General features: G+C 39.0%; 1 protein-coding gene across 2 annotated transcripts in view; it reads right to left on the reverse strand.

Annotated features, from left to right (window-relative positions):
- Positions 1-21,416, reverse strand: part of ATG5 (autophagy related 5) — a 101,222-nt gene extending 79,806 nt beyond the window's left edge. For both annotated transcript variants that reach the window (XM_036379469.1, XM_036379467.1), the window contains exons 1-5: positions 21,342-21,416; positions 20,421-20,575; positions 14,926-15,053; positions 8,458-8,536; positions 2,564-2,726 (exon numbers count right to left, since the gene is read on the reverse strand). In XM_036379469.1, the coding sequence (XP_036235362.1) occupies positions 2,564-2,726; positions 8,458-8,536; positions 14,926-15,053; positions 20,421-20,528 (478 nt within the window). In that variant the 5' untranslated portion in view covers positions 20,529-20,575; positions 21,342-21,416. The remainder of the gene's footprint in view (positions 1-2,563; positions 2,727-8,457; positions 8,537-14,925; positions 15,054-20,420; positions 20,576-21,341) is intronic.
- Positions 21,417-21,755: the final 339 nt, after the last annotated feature.

Raw genomic sequence — 21,755 nt, forward strand, 5'->3', positions numbered from 1 at the left:
ACAACTCTCCCCCTGGAAACAGTTGGGATTTCATTGGTTTGATCCTGACTCATCAGTAGGCCCAGAGAGTCTTAGAGTTTCAAAGCTGAAAGCCTTTATTTTTCTGCACAAAAGGCAAGAAGAAAAAAACCCACCCACTTGAAAATCCCTTTCATGCATGATAAAAATGGCCATAACTCTATCAAAGCAAAAAAACAGTAGTAACGTTTTCCATGAATTCTGACCAAAGAATGTGAACAATTCATACAAAAGAACAAAGGTCAGTATAGCTGCATAGTCTGCTTTTATCACTTCCCTACCACAGACAGACATCCATGGCTGGTCAAAAATGTACCTGTCCCAAAGAAGTGTTCCACCTCAGAAATATCTGGTTTATGAATCAAAAATTGTCTGTGAAGAGCAAGAAAAACCACACAAAGCACAAAATAGAAGAATTTGTTTTCTTTCCTGATTTGGTATCAGATTAACATAAAACCAGAAATGGTGGGGGGAAGGATGTAAAGGTTGATATGAATAACCACCAGCTGTTACCAGCATAAGATTTTCCCACAAATTCACTATTACAGCTCTTCTGTGCTTCAACTTACAGCAACTGGTAAATTTCATGTGTTACCTGTTCAAGTAACTGCTTCTCAGCAGAAACATTTGTACCAAATTACTTGATAGTTATATTTCTCCAAACAAAACTGGATTTTTTTTTTCAAAAATGTAAATTCAGGACATGTCTTCTAAGTAATGCTATCACTCATTAAACAAATAACACTTCCTGTAATTAAGAACTGAAGAAAATTGTTTGAAGTTGCACAGCAAAAACAGTCTGCAGATGTACCTTTACTTACAAAGCAGTTATCACAAATGCTACTTTCTTTTCTTTTTTGTGGTCATTTATTCTGTTTCACAAAGTGGTTCAAAATTATTACATCTCAAACGAAAACCTATAAAAACATATTGAAAGATACAACATGCTTAAAAAGAGTTTTCTTGGTTTCACAAGCTTTTCTTGTTTCTCTTTTATGAAGAGTTGAGAAATTAAAATTAGCATTTGAAAGATTGCTTAAACTTCTCATTCAGGTGTCAGATTCCACAGGTGCAATTTCTCATTAAGTACAGTGAAACCTTGAAATCAACTTTGCTAGGCAACCTCTGTTCTTAACATTATAGTGCAAAACAGAAAAATTCTCCTTTGCCTACAACTGAAGATATTCTTAGACAAATAATCAACTAAAAGATAATGCCTAAGATGAGCACAAAAAAACCCATGCTGTTTATCTGTCCTATTACCTTAAATATAGAGAGTATCAAGATTCTGTAACTGGTTAAAGGAACTTTAACTTCCACTGTTTCATTTTGGAGGTATGCATGGGCTTCCTCAAGATCTTACTACTCAAATGGCAAATTAAGATAATGCTTTAATTTCTAACTCTTGTCCAATTAAAAAATAGAAAGCAGAGTTTCTAATAACGATTCATCTTCAAAATTATCACTAGAGTACCTTTAATATGAAAGGCAGTACCACCAAACAACAATGAAAAAAGAAAGCCACACACCCACTAAACACACACATTAAACCAAAACTAACATGGAACCTTCTGGTCTAAACCAAAAGTATGGTTCCAGTCTTCTTGCATTCTAAGGTTCTTCTTTGTCATTTAATTTTTCTTATACATATATGGGAAGACATTAATTCTAACTGTTTGGTATTTTGTCCCACAACACAGAATAAACATTCTCATGCTTATAGTAAAATGTATTCATAAAATAAATTTACTAGGGATAATAGAAATGACAGCTTCAGGAGCTGAGAAAAATGCAATGAAAGCAACATGATCACCCATTCCAGAGAGCAGTTTCTGAAATACTTACAAAAGCTTTTTAACTTACAAGCTCTACAAGCCTTAATACAGAAGACACTACAAACAAAAGTTTTATTGTGCACTGCAATATTGATTCATACCATTTGTGCAAAGTAAGAACACTAATTAAAGATCTTGTTCTGAATTATTTTGCTGACTTTTCCAAGTCAATACTTATTTTTGCAGAAGTCCTTGTGAAAGCCATCAAGCAATTTAAAAAAAAATGGCAGAGAGAACAGTAAAGTTATTAAATCTACTGCACAACTTTTTTAAAAGTTTACTTGTATTGTTACCAGTGACAATCCATAAGTGTTAAGAGATTGTCTCCTCTAGTTATGTATGGTCCAAGATAGCTAATACTGAATACATACACCCCAGGTGTCTCCCAAATAAAGACCATCATTTGCACAGAAGTACACTAGACAATATTTATCTATTTTGATTTGCTGCTAGTTTTGTTTTTTTAAAACAGTTACTACCCTATCTAATTCCTTGAATAACTCCAGGCACATTTAAATTATCACCAAAATTATTATTTTAATTTTAAAAAAATTATAAACCACCAAAACCATCAATGCTTTCCTTGACACCAGACAAAAATTCTGCAGAACAATGACATTTTATATCTCATGCAATAAATGAAATTTGAAGAAATTATTTACTAGGTTGTTCAACCTGAATATAATTAATACTTGATGTGTTGTATTTACCATTCTGTAATCCCATCCACAATTGCTTATGATCCTTTTTTTGCATTTCATTGATGACTTGACTTTTGTGCTTTAAAGCATCTGCTTCTTTTATGCAAGCCATAAAATGAGCTTCAATCACATCCTTAGAATGGCAGTGTAGAAGATCCTTTTCTGGAAAATTCTACAAAAATAAATGATAGATCAAGAAAAATAAATGCATCATATACCTTGTATGATGAAGCATAAATGATAATTTTAAATAGGCACACATTTATGCAAAAGAAGCACACTGGAATTTTCTACTTACAGAAGAATGTAACAACCATTCTCTCACTCTGCTGACAAGAAACAGGTTGCAGTGAAAATGTTTCAGGAAAAATAAAAGCTCAACAACTTTCTGTAAAACCAGAATTTTAACATGTTTTCAAGCAGATATTCAATCTCAGACGTTAAATAGAAGAAAATGATGAGAAGTGACAAGCACCTAATACAAAATGGCTCTCCATGATATTTTATCAACCATTTCTATGCAGTTCCTTGAAAATCAAGCAGTATCCCCCACATATAAGAACTGTAGCATATCTGCCACTTACAAACATTTTTCCTCAGAGACACTGGAAATCTTTGTCAGTTCATATAAAATCAAGTCACACAAGCTTGTGTGTCTTGTCTTTATACCCCTTTTGCTTGGTTACACTGGCACACAGCATTCAGCATTGCAGATGCACAAGAACCACTGCTCAGGTAACTCTTAACCCTTCAGTAAATGACAACTGCCTCTCCTAATGAATTTATTAAGGAGTTATGGCAGTATATCTCATTCAGATACAAAAAAGATTTCTTTGAACATTAACTGATCAGAAGTCCAGCATTGTAGAGGTTGTGGGTTTTCTTCCTCCAGTTTTTCTTTTATCCACACTTACCATTTTATTACCTACCATTTTATAATAACACAAGCATTTACTACCACAAATCCACTACCTTTAGTTTTCAGAAGTTTTAAATCCCACCCCTATTTCCTCCTAATTAACTTTATTTTCACAGTTGCTTATGACCATGCTGAATGGAGCAAACCTCAGAACCAAACCAGGGTGGTGGCATCATCAGTACTCCCCTTCCTAACAAGGGCTTGCCACATGTTTATACTTGAATTCTCATGCTATTCCACCAGAGGCCCTTTCTTCTTAATCCATTACAAACTGCCACTTTAGAAAGCTTTTGTGAGGGACTGTCAAAACCATTTTGGAAATACAAGTACATATAATGGGGTATCTTTCAAAGGCTTCTACAACATAGTTAACATGTCAAAGTAAAGCAATCTAATGCTGGAACAAACCCTACCTTCATTCCCCTACATAACCTCAAGAAAAATAGTGAAGACTGCTTCAAAATACAGAAACCCAAAATATCAAAAAGGGAGCTGGGGATTGCCTTACCTGAAAGAAATTCTGAGGTAAAACAGTGATAGTTCTCTCCTCATTAGGTTATTGAGAAGAGTTGGAAATTAAATAATGGAATTTCATATAGCATTTCCTCCTTATGACAGTGAGAACCCAAACTCTGGAAACTGTGGATCAAAAGGATGAGTATTTTCCAAAAACAGGGGCATAAAGAAAAGATTGCCAATATCTTTTCCACTAAAGTTTACATGGTTTGAGTTGAACTTTCAAAAGGAAGTGCTGTTGTTAGGACTGCTGTATGTTAAGCTGACAAGAAAGCTAAGGACAGAGGTAAATCTACTTTCTTACATGAGAATGGCCAAGTATAAAGACATTAAAGAAGACAGAACAATAAGGAAAGTTCTTCTGGGGCAGACCTTGCTCCTGTTCAACCCTACAAAGCTGAGTGTCTCAGCATAATTGGGCCCAAGATTACTAGGAAAACATTACTGGGACTGTTACTTGCCAATTGACATCTGCATAGGCCTGTAAATTCTTTCAGAAGTTCAATTTACTTGCTCAAATAAAAATGTAAAGTCTCGTAACCAATCCAGAAGAAACAAATTGACAGAAATAGCATACTTAAAGATCAAAAAAGGTCTTTACACACAAGAATTCAAAGAGAGACACTGGCATCCCTCAGAACAAAGGAAAAAACAGTGGTACATACCTAATGCCAAATAATATAAGAACCTAGAAACTGACTTTCCTAGTTAAAAAATGATGTTTTAGCTAAGTTTATGAAAACAACAGTTTTGTTACAACAAGTGTTTCACTACACATGTGTAAATATTGGACTGCAGGGTCTTTTTTTGGACATTCTTCTCTTTCTACAGGTAGACATCTTCCTGCTGACATTTTTGCAATGAATTTCAAATTGCAGCTAATGTCACTCCCTGAGGATGAGTTCCAGAAATCATACACAGTGCTGTCTGCAGAACAGCAAGGATCTATTTAAAACTGGTCAAAGCTAGTTAAGCTAATGTAAAGAATCTAAACACAGAAGTAGAACTAGGTGTGGCAAGATTAATTTTCCCAGCTTCTAAGGAGTAACACTGTAAAAGACTGGAAAACACTCCTGAACCTCAGTGCTGTATATGCTTTTCTTTAGTAGGAAAACACTGACACATTTCTGTGAAGTACAGTGAGGAGAAGCTGAAACAACTAAACATGAAAGTGACGACTGAGAAAGAAACACTGCACACCTGCAAGAAGTATATGAAACAGTTTCACCTACATGAGACTGTCAACAGAAAACATGGCATCCCAGCTGATTTATCCATCAGGGTACAAAATAATAAGTTTTATATTTAAATGTAGGTCATGTGCGCTTGTATTTTTAAAAAGAAATCTACTTGCCTTCTTTCTACCTGAAGAAATATTGATCAATCATAAATAATTTCATTCAGATCCCTGAAGAAAGGGACAATTGTAAACTGGTTGCCACTCCTGGCTATACAACTAGGAGATTTGCAAAAAGTATTAACAGATGACATAAGTAGCTTTAATTCAAGTACTCTCATTGGTGGTGTCTTGCTCCCTCCATGTCCTGCATCTTTTCAAGAACAATTACTAAGGGTTGGCTCTGATTTTCTTAGAAAGCTCAAGGAGTTCTGGTTTTTGTTTTCACATACCAGTAGATCCTTGCAGTATGACCTGGTCACCAAGAAATAGGTACTGTCTGTACAGACAAGAGCATTAAATGACCTCTCACAAAAAACTGTACCAAAAACATCACTGGCAATTTCAACAGTCTGGTTTCATAACTCCATTCCACCCATATTTATCTCTCAGTTCTAGCTCACAAAACATCTGTTTATCCTGTGACAGTCTACTTGCATTAGACTACATTTACAGAAAATAGGGCGTTAAAAACCATAAGGAATGTATCCAGTGGTAGGGGGTACATCTATATATTTGTGTTTGGTTATCATCAGTGGTCTTTTCTTTAAGTAGACTGATTTCAAAAAAACCCCATTTATACTTCTGGCTTCCACAATATCTCCTAGCAGTTCCAAAATTTATCCATATGCTACATGGAAAAGTACTTCATTTCCATTGCACCGGACCCAGTTTTCACCTAAAAAACCACAAAGATGATGACTGTCACACAAGGACAGCTGCTGCCTCTCCTCCTCTACATCAGGTCATGGGTGGAGAGGCAGGCACCAGCAGACAATGGTTTCATCAGAACCTCAGCATTTCCCCTGGCACACACAATTTCCTCTCCTCCAACAGTGCTGCCATCTTATCTACTGCCCAAAATCTGGAGAGGTGATTACCACACTGAGAACTCAGTAGTGTTAAACAGGCCGCAGAGTAAGGTGAGATGGTTTTGACAGGAAGGGGTAGAATTTCCCTCCTTCCTCTAAAGCCACACCTGGATAACAAAAACAACTTCCCAGACTACAGCCTCTCATGATTCTCAGACCCCAGTATGCTGTTCAGCCTCCTCCTTCTGCAACTATTTAATGCAACTGTTTTTCAACTTTACAAGATACAATGCATGTAATTTTATTGCATACCAGAAGTACAAATTAACAAACTGATTCTTCAATGCAAAAACGAACTGTGTTTATGATTTGGTCTGCATACATAACACAGGAGGACAATTACAAACACCTATCAACTTGAAAACTTCTGCTGAACAGAAATAAGCCTTTTCCATGTTTTTAACTTCAAACAAGGAAACCTGATAGGGGGAGTCTAACTTTCAAAAATAAGTTGAAAAACACTTTTTACAGATGTTTGAGATATCTGTTGTTGACTGCATGCATTGGTAGAAGAAAGGAGACAGCCACAACAACAAAAGTTAAACCCCATAAAATCTAACACTGTTTAATTAAGCCAAATAAGAATTATGACTCTTTGAAGAATAACTACACAGAAATGAAAAGAATACTCTAGTCAAAAATCCCACACCTAAACTATTCAGCTGTAAGGAACTGTAACACATGAAAACCTCTTCAATATTTTGACATACTTTGATATCTTTCAGTTATGTTTTGACTTAAGGATTCAGAGGGATTTTATTTAAATAAACTTTCAGATTACATCAAAATAGGAAGAGAGATTATGCAGGTGCTAACTCCACAGTATTATATTACTAAATTACATCAACCTTTAAAATAATACTACCTTAGCAGTTAATTATTTCTGCTGATCTTTAATGTACACCTTTCAGAAAAACTAAAAGTAGTTGATCTTTTGGCAAGCAGCAACATGGACATTAAAGCCAAATTTATGCTGCTGATTAAAAAGCACTGTGGTGCTGCAACTTCTCAAGATGCCTCTACTTTGTGATGGCAACATCCCCACATTGCCACTGTTAATACCCCAGAGCACTCAGAACATAACAATTAAACCATGGTTTATGAAACTAGACGCCCTACATTTTCATTAGGACATTCTGGAAGTTTCCTCATCCCAGCTCTCTGACATTTATCAGACAAGTGTAGCAATTACAGTGGTTTCAAAAACATCCCCAACTTCAGATCTATTAAGTCAGTCATTTTAGAAGTTTCAACATGTAGAAATACATATCATAAGAATGTATGCTTTCAGTGTACACTTCCAAAAAGAATCAGATTACTGTTGGAAAAAGTTTTTCTAACACACCTTTGAGAATTGTTTCAAGGAAAACATTCAACACAAGTGCTTCCCCAATACATTTTTCATTTCACTCAAATCCCTCAAGCACTAAAGTCAAGCCTATTAATGTAGTGTTGTCCTTCAGATCAGTTTTCCTATTGCACTGTTTCTTCTACAATGGAGAAATTAACATTTCAAAGTTAAATATCATGATTTGTAGTTGTGCTTTTGACTTCAAAACATACTTGGAATTATTGTCTCAATGCATTTCAGAGTATGCAAGAATCCTGCACCAAAGCTAACCTTGTTCAAGTTCCATTCTGAACAAAGATCAGTAGTGCTATTAAGCCATACCTAATGGGTTTACAATGCATAATCAAAATAATGTCTCTCCTGTGACTAAGCAGTCACAAGACCAAACTCATTTCACTCAGTTCTCTAAAAGGGACCAACATCAAGTACAACAGTATTCCCTGACTTCAAAGATTTCTATAGCATCTCATATCCATGCTCATATCCATGCCTAAAAGGATGAGCACTTCTCAATCTTCCCAATCTTCAGTGAACTCAAACCAATTAAATTAAAAACATTATACAAAGTTCTTCTATCATAAGCGTCATAACTTGAAAAACAATTTTGGATTTTGAGATTATAACAGAGTAATTTTCTACAGGAAATCCAGTAAAAGCACACAGTCTCATGGAAAATAGCTGCAGATTTACAGAAACCTTTAAATGCTTCCTGAACAATGGATATTCTCCCTTTCAAATCACACCATTCACATGTTTTATAAAATAGTTATGAAACCTTTTCCCAGCTTCCAAATGTCATGAAATCTCATGCTCACTCATTCTTAAGAAAAGGGTCTCTTATCAATTTACCTTGAAATGCACTGTGATGCTCCAAGGAAGGGCTGTATTTGATGCATGGAGATCAAAGAGTAAACCAATTGGGTAATGCCTAAAAATGACAAGATATTAATTTAATATAGAAGCCATGCATTTAATTCTATGTATCACAGTTAACATACCTGCATTTACACACACACACACACACACACAATATAGCTGTTTGACTCCCACTTTATAACTTAGAAAAGTTATACAGGCAAGTTTAGATGACTGACAGGCAGAATTAAGTCTGGAATGTACGTGTTCAATATCTAAACCAGTGGTTTCCAAGCTGTGCCCACAAAACACTGCTACTTTTGCAACAGCCTTAAGTGGCCTACAGCTGCTTTGTGGAACCTTCCAAAACAGCACTTCTGGTTAAAAAGCCTCAGACCAGGAAAAGCACACATGCTTTCAGATGCTTGGGTTCATACCACACTGACCCTTTACATCCTTTCCTTCTTCCATATGTCTGATATAGCAATGCAGAGAATAAGGAGAAGAGTGAAAGAGTGAAAAAATTACACATCTGTAAAAGGGCTGAAAGGTGATAGATCAAGATCAACTCTGTATCTTTACTATCAAATTAAGAAGAATGAAAAGGAAGGAAAAAAATTAATTGGAGTTTTGTATTTCAGTGGCATTCTAGATTAAAGGAGTTACACAAAAAAAGCTTGCTTCTGACAAATATTCCCTTCTGTCTCACAGCTTTCTCTCCTTTAAATTCATCAGAATATACAGCCCCCAGCAGTATATGGAACGTATATCACACACACAAAACCTCCACAGGCACTGAAAAAAAGCTCTTTTTTCAGTTTTCTCACACACAGATATTGGCAAGATTTTTGATACAATTTTTTTATTTTACATTCAGCATACCAAGACCCATTCTTTTATCTTTCAAAGATCATAACCCAAAGAGCCTTACTAGCTTTTCATCCTACAAAGAGAGAAACACATGCTGAACTATAAAGTCAGTAGTTTCACTGAACTAATGGGGCTGATCTCAGGTGGCAGACCCAAGCACGTACATAAGTTTTGGAAGTCCTGAGAGCACTAACCAAGAGCGTTGCTTTAACAGCACCTGTGCCAAGCCACTCTCCAGAGCGGTGAAACTCTCACACAACAGTGCTTTAGCACCCCCTACGGGTGAGCCACCCCAAAGCTAAGACAAATTCATCACAACAGCAAAATAAACCACAAAATAATACTCCAATTCCTGAGCTTACCTGAGAATAAAAAGGGTGCATATCCAGATTTATCCTGATTCACTGCTAATGCTCAAGTTTTTACCATGAAGATTTTTATCTACTAACTGCCAATCGTGTCCTAAACACTTAACAAGGATTCAGCAAAAGTTCCATGAAAGAGTGGTTTTCCAGGTGAGTTAAGTAACAAAAATCAGATTTGATAATTAGATGAACACAAATTTTCAGCATGAACAATGACTTCCAGTTTCTTTCAACTAATACAAGAAAACAACTAAGAAAAAGAAAACCACAACAAAAAACCCATACAAAAACTCCTGCATCAGGTCTTGGCCTACATCTGTATTTTCTAATCAGTTAAGATTACATAGTGAAGTTCATGGAATGAAATTTCTTCATCAAAATCTCTGAGCTTTGCAGAGTTAATAGGTGCCTGATTAAGTGATGCTTTGACCTCTTGTCTTCTGCTAATTTATGAACAGGAAGGGTCAAGCATCCATCCAGTCAGTACTAGAGAGCCACCTTTACAATTACCAGGGCTAGAACACAACCTGCACAAAAGGGACAAAAACTCCACTGAAAGCCATGTGCAAGTGCTCAGACAGGATGGAAACAAGCTGCAGGTGTCATCCCCTAGCATCTGCTGAAGAAACTACTTCAGCACAGAGTGGCACCACTCAGGGAGGGCTCCTGAGAAAGGCTGCAGCTCTCCAGGTTTCAAGCTGCCAGGAGAGCCTGGGGCCTCTCCTGAGGGTTGGAGCAAGCAGAGGAAATGTCCTTGCCTAGAGGAAGTGCACACCAGTGAGGAGCTATGTCACCAAGCTAAGGAGCTGCAGGAAGTCAGGGGGCTGCACAGCACCAGGGAATACAAAGAGATTAATGGCATCTTCACCAAGATCTCACAGAGTGAGAATGTGGAGAGAAAGTGTCAGCAGTCATTGAAGTGGTCAGTGGGGACTCACAGGGAGTCTGGGAGTACCAGACTTGTGTGAACTCTGGTGTTGAGGAATCCATTCAGTGCCAGTAGCTCAGAGTGCAGCTGCAGAGGGAGCTGCAGGTTGAGCTCCACGTGATGGGAGCCCCAAGCAAGAGGCCAAAGCTGGTGCTGACCCTTTGCACAGGAAAAGGCACAGGGACCTGCAGCCCTGCCAGGTGACTGGACACTCAGGGACAGGGCAGGAGCCAATGGCACAGAGGAAAAACCCCACACTATCACACACAGACTGTGAGGGTATAAAAGCCCAGGGGTTCCTTGGTTTGGGGTCCTGGCTCAGGGACACCAGCCCAAGCTGTTATTCTGTTTTTACACCTGACTAAGCTCTTTTAAGGATCCAGAGGCTCTGCTATGAGAAACCAAGGGTTGAGCAGGAAAGGAAACCTTGTCTGGCTGTGTGGGTGTGGGGTGTGCAGGGAGCCAAGCGAGGCACCCATCGCTCCCTGGAGCCGCCAGCTGCAAAGGGGCCTGTCCCAGCTCAGGTGGTCCAAGTGTGTGACTGCCAGAGCAGCTCCCAGAGGGACAGACAGAAAAGTTTCCTTAACCTCTGGCCAAGAGAGGGCAGGCCTTCTCCAACCACTGGCAGTGCTTCAGTGTCAGACAAGAGGCTGGAAGTTCTGAGGAAGCATCAGAGCTGTCTGAACAGCACATCCATCCACAGCCAGAGGAAGCAGACATAGCACTATGAGACTCCATCCTACAGGAGAGAGAGCCCATCTGCCAACTTCACTTGTTAACCTGCAGAGGTTTGCTGCTTGGTGAAAAGTTGCAGATTGGCAAAGTTGTCCTCTGCTTGGATTATTAGTCCTTGCTGTTTACCCACATGGGCACAAATTTTAAGTGCTTCAAAGAACCCCTGAGAGCATCAAAGGTGACTCTACAAGTTCTAGGGGCAAGGAGGCATCTCCACAATTTTGCCATTAAAGGAGACAGGTTCAGAGATGTCTGCAGGTCAGGAGCTCGTTATGCAGCTGGTGCAACAGCAAGGACTTACTTGGCTTTTACAGACATAGGATACTTTTTGGGGATAATGGACTGCTAGGGAGAGATGGAATCCACCTAAGACAGACAAAAGTATCTTTGCCTTAAGGTTGCCCAGCCTACAACAGAAGTGTAAATAACAACCCACAGATAAATAGAAATGAATGGACACGGGTGGATAGCAAGTGGTGAAAGGTGATAGCTGCAAGGGAGATGTCAAAGTGATAAAAGAAGGGAGGACAGAGCCCACCACAAGTATCTACAGAAGTGCATGTAGCTTGGGAAACCAGCAGGAAAAACTAGAGTTGCACATACTATGGCATTACTGGGAGAGTGTTGGGCTACCTGAGGTACAGTGAGACAGCTTGCACAACTGGAATACTGCTGTGGAAGGACAGACATAAGCTGCTTAGTAAAGGTAGGCAGGGCAGATGAGGACAGAGGGTTGTCTTCCATGTCAGGGAGCAGCTTAGATGTATGAAACTTAATAGGACAGACAACAGGTTGGTTGAGTTCTTGTGGTTCAGGAACAGAGGAGGCACTAGTAAGGGCAACAGATCATGCAATCCAGGTGAGAAAAACGATAAAGTCTTCTTTAAACAAATTAGTAAGTGTCTACATCACAGATCCTGGTTCCTGTTAATCTCTCACATCTTCTGGAAAAGCAACAAATCTTGACAAGTAGTCAAGATTTCTTGATACAGACACTGGATAAACCAGAGATAACCCAAAGCTAAATCTGTTAATTATCTGTTAAGACAAAAGAGTTGTGATTACCAGTGGCAGCATTAGCTGCAGTGACCATGAAATGGCAGAGTTAAAATTCCTGGAGAAAGGACAGTAAGCCAAACACAGACTTATGACTTAACTTCTCATTTCCTCCTGGTGCCCTACACAGTTCAGGTTCAGCCATATCAGATGCATTACTGGACAACACCTTCAGTCCTTCACCTGCAGCCAGAGCACTGAACCTACGCTGTACTTAGAGAAATGCAGGTGTAGTAACACTCCTCCTGTTGCAAGAAGTCATAAACCTCCAGCTCTTCCAAATCTTAGGAGACTGTTTTCTAATCCAGTAATCACAGTCTTTGACTGCATCTCCTTCACTGTGGTTGTAGGTTAAATCTCCTGTAGCTGCAGGAGGGTCTAAGATTTCATCCATTTCCTTCTGTAGTCTCTAATGCTGCACAGTCTGATAATCTCTTCCTGAAACTCTTTACCTTGGTGACAGAGACCCTCCTCCACCTCCTGCAGATAAAGAATCCATCTTCCCCTGTCCCAACACCCTCAGCAGGACAAAGAACCCAGGCCCATGTAACTCCAGGCCTGGAGGGCTTCATTTTCCTCTAAGAACTTGACCCAAGCACTGCAGAGCCTGAAGTAGAAACTATGTTTCAGACTTCCTCCAAAATCTCACTGGAAAATGGAAGGGCTGGATCTGAACACATATAGACTCCATCCCAACTAGGTATGAAACTGCAGACTGCAAGCAATAAGACCTCACAGTGCAAAGTAAATAGTTAGAATAAACAATATTATTAACAAGTTCTATTTTATTCTGAATGCACAAGTCATAGCTTAAAAGACTAAACATTAATGCCTGCTATTCTTTCTCTACCAACTACTAGCTCAATCTAATTCCCAGTTCTTGTATTTGGGTCTTCCCCAGAAGAAGTTTCAGCTCTTTATGGGATTACCATTCTCCTAAAATACTGGTTTACAAATAGCACTTTCCTTAGAAAAGCAGTTCCACTGGAATCAGTGGAAGCCTGTTCCTGGCAGAATAGGCTTAGTTTTTCTGAAAGATGAGAGCCTTAATTAGCAGATCATCATTACACTATTTATTTTCATTTCTGCATTCAATGAATTTAATAACTCTTCACTTAATCTTAGAGTTGCCAGCCACATATTCAGTCTATACCTATATTGTACAGTTTTGTTTTTTTCATTCTACTTTAAACATCATGGTATTTGAAAACTTACAGAAAATATGGATCTATTTGTGGTTGAAGTACAAAGCCTCTCTTTCCTTTCTTGTTACAACTTCAGTGAAAACTAGTTTTCTTCCAATATTTACCTGGGATTATGAACACACTGGGATAAATGTGGTACCTTGCTTTTTATTTAGGTAGTATCCATGACTCAACATTACTGTGGCACATAAGACACCATTTCCTGTTAAATCCCACATAATTTATTTAGATGTCTAAAGATGGTTTTGCCAGTCAGTTAAAATAAAAGCTCAAAGAGATTGTTTTTATGGGTTTCTCTTTACATATTTTCACTAGGTTGGTCTCAAGGAAACAAAAGACTATAAGAGATCTACTGCATCACCAAATCTACAGGCACTCCATGATGTGATGCTTGCTAATCACAAAACAATCCAGGTTCAGTAAGATTAAAAAAAATCACTAGTTTTATTTCCTATGATGAAACAAGAAATAAAAAGAGATAAAAATCTCTTCCTCATTCAAAATACTAAATACCTTCTAGATGGCTGATGCTGTCTATACAAAACTAGGAAACACTGCAGTTCTCAAAATATTTTATTTAAAACTCTTTAACAGCAAAAGAAGTAGAAAACCTGATGAAAAATATTTATGAAAATTAATTAAATGAAACAATATCAGTCCAAGTCCCTAACCTCTCACCAAAAAAACCCAACAAACTAAAAACCCAAAAAGATCTTTTTAATAGACTATAAGACAAAATAAAAACAGAATCAACAGCAATTAGTTCAGTAAACTTGATCTAATTGAATTCAACAAACCCTTGAAGATCAATATTAGATTTTTACAGTGCAAGCACGTATCACACCAGTGAACAGTGAAGGCTACTCATGTTTTATTACTGTGATGCATATAAGCTGTTTGCATTCAGACTACAAAATTATCACTTCCTATCTGTGTTATTACACATCTTTAGGAAGGTGGAATATGTTAAAGGAAGATTTATTTGGCAATTCTACTGCAAGCAACAGTAAAGCCAAACCCACAAGCATTCTGAATTATTTTAACAATGAGAACAAAACCAGTAAGTGGAGCACAACACCTCTGTCTTATGCATACAATAAAAATTCAAGCAGAATAATAAAAAATAAGTTCAACATTAAACCTTTTGTTTTTCCCCAAAAAAACACATTTCTTAACCTTCTCCTCCATTGCTATGTTTGAAGCCCAAAGGAGTGATTACTTTAGGAAAACTACTGACACTGTGCTAAACCTGGGAACTCTCTACATGATAAAGTGCATAAAGTACAAAGTTCAGTAAACTCACCATTTCAGTGGTGTACCTTCGTATTCAAACCATATTTCACTAACTTCCTCCTGTCTCATAACTTTCTGAAAGTGCTTCTTCACTTTGTCTGTTACCAGTGTCAAGTAGCTTATCCTTGGCAAAAGCAACTGAAAAAAAATTATAGAAGCTTTAAGTGTAAATAAAATACACTAAACTAGTAAAAATCTGTAACAAGTATGCATTTTCATAACCAATATTCAGCTGGCATTCTTTTCTTCCCCTTTTTAAGGTGAAACAGTTTACTTTTTAATGGTCAATGAAATGATGTACACAGAAGATGCAGAATAGTAGTATCCAATATATTAACACCAAAAAAAGTAAAAAATTAAGTTCTTGATTCTTTCAGTGGGGTGGGGGGAGAACAGTGGACTTCAATTTCTGATTTTCTGTATTTAAATAATGAGGTTTTAAACCTTTTTATATGAACACATAAGAAGAGATTATAACTTCTAATTGAAAAGAATGAGAATGTGTATCAGCTATTATTCAAAATGAAAATTCCTACACAAGGAAAAAAAAAAACAAAACCTATGAAAACTAGATGCTCAAGGGTTTGGTTTCCAAGTGTTTGTACTTCCAATAGCTGTCAATTTCCATTTCCTTTGCACTGGGTTTGCCATTTTAACCTATTAGTCAAGACTACTATTTAACCTTCACCCGGGAACTAAAACCAGAAAGAAAATTGTAAATATTTTATTAGCTGAAACAAGCTTTGTCATATACTATCTTCTTTTCTCAAGTGTATACTATCCAAATCAGAATGTTGTGCTATTTTTATTTGCAACATCTTCCCTATCACCTCTTTTTTTAAAGCATTATGCCCAGGAGTGGTTAAGCACTCAGTACCAATCAGTGAATTGACTGATGACTGTGTGGCACACTCACTAGAGATAAATCAATCCCTAAGCATTAACAAACAATGCTTTTCAGTATTTAGTAACCTCCCTTCAAAATATCAATTCACTTTAGAGCAGACATTTTAAATTAATAGTATCCATCCTGTAAAGTTCTGCTTCATAATTATTAATAAAATAGATGGGCCTAAGGTATATCTAGATTATATGCTACACGTTTAGAGAAACATTTCTTTTCTAGTGTTCCTCATAACCAGTGCTGTTTCTTAAAGTATTTACCTTATATATTTTCCTTATATATAGAATAATGCTAGGCCTTAAGTGAATGCCTGTGGTACAGACATCCTAAATCATGTAAGGATATATTTTGCCTGACAGAAAACTTGATCTCTGCTGCAACATTCTTCCAGAATTTCTCCAATAACTAGACCACACTTTGATATATAAATCAGATAATATTTTGGCCCTGATAATACAATTTGTAAATACCCAATTCATAAAGAAGTATGGAGAGTACATCAAGTTCCTGGAAGAACAGATTAATCTTTTTGATAATGCTGCATTAGGTTACATCTGTGACACAGGTAAACTTCACAGTTTTATAAAATTACATAAGGCCAAGTCTCACCCCTGTCACAGTCATCATGTCAGTTAACACTCCATTTTTCATGTACCATATGGTTTTCTTTTTCCAACTGCTGCTTTTATTACCATCATCACATTGTTTCTACCATGTTTCATAGGAGCAATGTAATCAAAACACAGCCTTCATTTTTAAAAGGCAAACAAACTCCATAAATTCAATGAAGTTATGTGCACATTCAAGTAAGAATTGTTTGGTACTTTAATGACATAAGCTTATCCTTTATTTACCTAATTGCGCATATCTTCACTGATTGTTCTTGAGACAATACAGTCCAGGCTATACCAATCAAACCCATGTATTTTTGGCAATAATTTCATGTTATTTCTGCATGATATGTACAGTTAAATGAATGCTGGTGTACTCTGATGAGACTTACTAGGACTCTTACAAAAGCCAATTTTCAGCACGCTGCATGTAGCACAGCCATGCTGGAATTGATAAATATATTAAAGCATTATTTATTGCAACAGTGTTTCACATAATCCTTTAGATTGCGTAATTTCCTCCATAAAATACTATACTTCAGTTTATATTGTGAAAGAACAACCCAGTTTCTACTTCAACAAAATTAGAGAACACAGACAATAACCAAACTGCTTTCAACTGAATTTAACAGAACGTGGCCAGCACTCCCAACAGGCTTCAACAAAAACTGTACAACTGTACAAAACTCAACAGTTAATCAGATTTACAGGAATTACCTGGTTTCCTTCGTTTCCAGAGATGCTGAGCACTTGTAGAACCTACTGAACTCTTTCTTTGGCCCTCCCAGTTCTTTTACCTTGATACAGTTATCCCCTTCCATAGGAGAAATGAAAGGATCTAATTCTACCACTTTTCTAGCTTTAATTTATCTAGCTTTTATTAATCTTAGAGATTTACAAGTATACTAAATCTGTTAAGTGAGATCTTTAAGAGCAATTTAAACACATTTTCACTTTGTTACCCCTTTTAATATCCTTTCCCCACCCACTGAAAGATAGTAAGATCATGGGTTCTCTTCATTAAATTAAGAGAAGTAAATCTCCAAATTCATCACTAAGCAGAATAAATCCTTGCAGCCATCTCTAAATGTTATCCCCAAAAACTACACAAATCTCAACACCTTCCTTTTGAATACTATGTATTGCTACAGAATTTAATCACAATAACCAGGAATGTTTTCTTATTAACCAGGAGGCTAAATGAATAACAAAGATATCCTAATGCCAAAGTAAATGCTTGCAATATAACTTTGTGTAAGGAGTGCCTCTCCAGGAACATCCACAGGTTTTGTGGCACAGCATGCAGTATTTTTACATGCAAAGCACTAAAATAGAAAAATTACAGATTTAACAAGAACTGGACTGGTCTAATCACTAAAATGTCAAGGGAGATCAAACAAAACATCCTATCTTGCAATGACTTCACGTTGCTCTCTCCTACATATATCTTAACAAAATAATACTTTTGACACCAAGCAAGCTAAAGAGTGGTCCTGTTAAAGACCAGTCCCTGGGGCAGAGCATCATTCTAAGACTGTATCCTGCTGTAATTTTGTTCTTTATACATCTGACAAGTCTCAGCCAATGAGTCACTGCTTCCTGTATACTTTTTTCATCCTTCTTTAACTGTTGCTTGCAGCAAGAGGCAAACAGTCTATAATTTTAAAATAAAATGCGTAACAATTTTAGGATGAGAGAAAAACCAGATAAATCAGCAACAAAAGTAGTTCAAGCAAACTGTTCCTAAATGTGCTGCCACTCAAAACATAACCATCTGCCTGAAACATTCCAAAGAAAATTGATGTATCCATTTCTAGCATAACTGCAGAAACCTACCCCACATGACTGCATTAAGACACAGGACAATGTTTTACTGGAGCTGCCCAGTCTTTATGTCACCACTCTTTCCAGAAGACAGACAAGTTAATTTTAAATTACTTATCCTACCCCTGTGCTGTGCCAGAAGGTGATACACACAACTTCAACTCCTGTGCTGCACTAACCCATCTGACAGACAGGGCTCTCCTGTCACACCACTCACAAAAACCAAAATCCATCCCACAGACTTGGAGTTGTTTTTCTAACTCCTCGTCCCCCAAGTCTGTGTCATCCTTCATCTTCATAAAGCTCTTCCTCAGAGCAGAATCCTTTATCCTCTCTCAACTTAATGATGCCAGTATTTCCTTCCCATGCAGTCTTTCCATTTATGAAAGGCAGTCTGGAATAAAGAGGCTGTATTTATACTAACAAGTAAGAGGAGCCATGTAAAGCTGAAGAGCTGATGTCAAGGGCTGGAAATGTTAACTACATGTAGTTTTCTACTTTACCCGTAATTTTACTTTGATTTAGCTCAAGTTTGCTCCCATACACCAAATGTCCACTAGCAACTGAAGCCCATCTGCTCCTTCAACTTCACATGAAAATGATTCAACCCATGGGCTGACTGCTCTGTGATGCCAACCTGGGCACAGGAAGTGGGAAGAATGAAGACTTATTTCAAACACACTCCAGATCTGAACAAAAACATTAATGCAAACACACTCTGAAACTATCAGAACTATACCACGACTTAACACCTTGATTGCTATTCTGCCTGATAATATTATAAATCATTGGTCCCTCATAAGACACAAAGCTGTATTACCAGCTCCAACATGAACTGAAAAATTAAGAAGGTAAAATTTTAGAACTGTTATCCGTGAGTAACCACATTTTGCAGAAACCAAAAAATAAGCATTGAGAATTTTTGTGCACACTTTACATGGAGTAAATAAAAGAAATTCTATGACCTTAAAACCATTTTCTTGACTTAGAAAGCTGGCCACACCACAAGGATAACATGGTTTCATGCTTTCCAAGCCAATGTTAAACAGATCAAGGCTCTAAGCCTCTAAACTTAAATCCATAACTTTCAAGTAGCTCTTATACAAATATGCAAACATATTTTAGCTCATATGTATAATTTAAAGTCTCAGACTTTTAGGTTAGATGTATTTGGCAATAGGTCAATAAATATGAACGCAGTGCTTATCTTTCAGCAGTGATGAAACTAAAATATACAAAGATGAGCACTATTATTGCTGAACAAAAAGCACCAATAGTTTATTAGGTTTCAAAACAACACATGCAAATGAGAAACTGATGACCCAAAGATGCTATAAAGATGCTATTGAACACAAAAAAAAAGAGATCCATCCAGTGTGGAATGGGATATGATAAGGTTTAAAAGTTTCAGAATCCCAAAAAAATTAAAATGTCAAGATTTCCTTTCCATATACTCGTTACATTTCAAATTTGCATTTCACTGAATCAGCTAACATTCTTTCTCAATTACATGTCTATTAGGTGCTGAAAGAATGAAAACTGATGAGAACACTATAAATAAATACATCATTATGGAAGGCACTTCCATGTTATAGCTCAAATACATCCATCATCCCTTTTTTATCATCAGCTAGCAATCCTATTCAGGCAGTGTTTTCTTTAGCCATTACAGTTGTTTTTCTTATTTCTTTAAAGTCCAGGCCACTGGACTTTAAAGAAAAGAAAATGAGCAGAAGTCATCCACAGAGCCAGTGTTCATTAGCAGTTTGTGTTACACAGGTGACCAACCTTAAATATTAAGACTTCTTAAGTCTAATTAAATTATTTCTGTATTAATAGAAGTTCTCTCCCTTTGACTGCTCATTATCCAAGAACATACAAACTCACATCCAGCCTCCTCCTTTACCTAGTCACTCATTGATTTCCTAAGAATTTTTTCAAAGATCTTAATGACCAGTGATAAGTTTCTCTCACTAGTGACACAACTTGCTGTGAAGAAAGATGAAGTCACACAGCATGGTTGTATGTTTACTTTCAGAAGCTACCAGGAATAAGAAGAAAAAAGCGGGTTTTTTTCACAATATGCAGTAGTACACATGAAGAGAATGAAGGAAACAAACATAACCACGGCTTTGGACTATTTGTGACTACCTTTGTCATACTCACATAGTAGGGGTCAGCTTCCCTTTCAGTTATCTCATCCTGATAGAGAGTGAAGCAGGTCGGTATTCGCCCAAACCACACATCTCGAAGTACATCTTTGTCATCTGTCATTCTTCCAATGGACAGTGAAGCACATGTAGATCAATTTGTTTCTTCAGCTACAAATGTAACCCATTCCCCCCCCCCAAGAGAAAACAAGTCAAGACGACTGCAAATAAAATACATCTTGCTAAAGGTTCTCCCATAGCTACGTTCCTGCAGGCTGACCAACCCTCTCACCGGGGCATTAAACGCATCACTTGGTACAAAGAACGGGATGAATTAAGTTCCCAGCTACAAACACATGGTGGATAAGGAGTGAAACATAAATGAGCATTTCCTAAGGCTGCATCATGCCCCAGCCGCAGAGCCAAAGGTCCCTTCCCGTTACCGCCCGGCAGCTCCCGGTACCCCGAGAGGCCGCGGTGCCGGGGCAGAGCCCGTGGCCGCACACGGACACCGAAACGAGCCGGGCTCTCCGCCGGGGGCAGGGACCGGCCCGGGGGTCACCGAGGCCGCAGGACGGGCCCCAGCATCGCCAAGCGCCGCGCTGAGACCCGGCGCCCGGACAGGCCCCGCAGGGTCTGTCGGTCTGTCCGTCTATCTATCCGTCTATCTGTCGGTCTGTCCGTCTATCTATCCGTCTATCTGTCGGTCCGTCTGTCGACCTCCCTCCCTCCTTCCCTGCCGGCAGCCGGCCGAGGTGAATCAGCGGCGTTCCCGCCCCATGGGGCCGGACCGGGCAGCGCCGCGGCGGCTGCGCCAGGCGCGCTGTTCCGGGCAGCGGCCGGGCCTGGGGGGGCCCCGGGCGGGCAGCCCCGCCGAGGGGCCCGTGCGGGCCGGGCCGGACCGGGCCATGCTGTGCGGGTCGGGCCGTGCCGTTACCTCTGTCGCGACCGGCGACGCCGCCCGCCCGCGCGCGGGGCAGGAACTGAGCGGCGGCCGCGCCCCCGCCGCCGCCACGCCCCCGCGCACGCGCCGCCCGCCGCGGGGCTTCCGCCCGGCCCGCGCGCCCGCCCCCGCCGGCGCCGGAAGCAGGAAGCGGCGGGGCGGGGCCGGGCGGCCGGGGGAGGGCTGGAGCCGGGAGCCGCTCCAGGAGCCGGGAGCCGCTCTCAGAGCCGGTCCTGCAGCCACTCCGGGAACCGGTCCCCAGCTGCTCCGAGAGCGCTGTTGGTGCTGCAGCGGCAGCGCTGGCGGCGGAGAGCCGCAGGGCCGCAGCCGTACCGGAGCCGGCCATGGGCCCCCTTCTGAGGCATCGGCGGGGCCGCTCAGCCGATGGACCGCGCGTTGGAGGATTTT

This window comes from Molothrus ater, chromosome 3 (assembly GCF_012460135.2).
Source record: "Molothrus ater isolate BHLD 08-10-18 breed brown headed cowbird chromosome 3, BPBGC_Mater_1.1, whole genome shotgun sequence".
NCBI lineage: Eukaryota > Metazoa > Chordata > Aves > Passeriformes > Icteridae > Molothrus > Molothrus ater.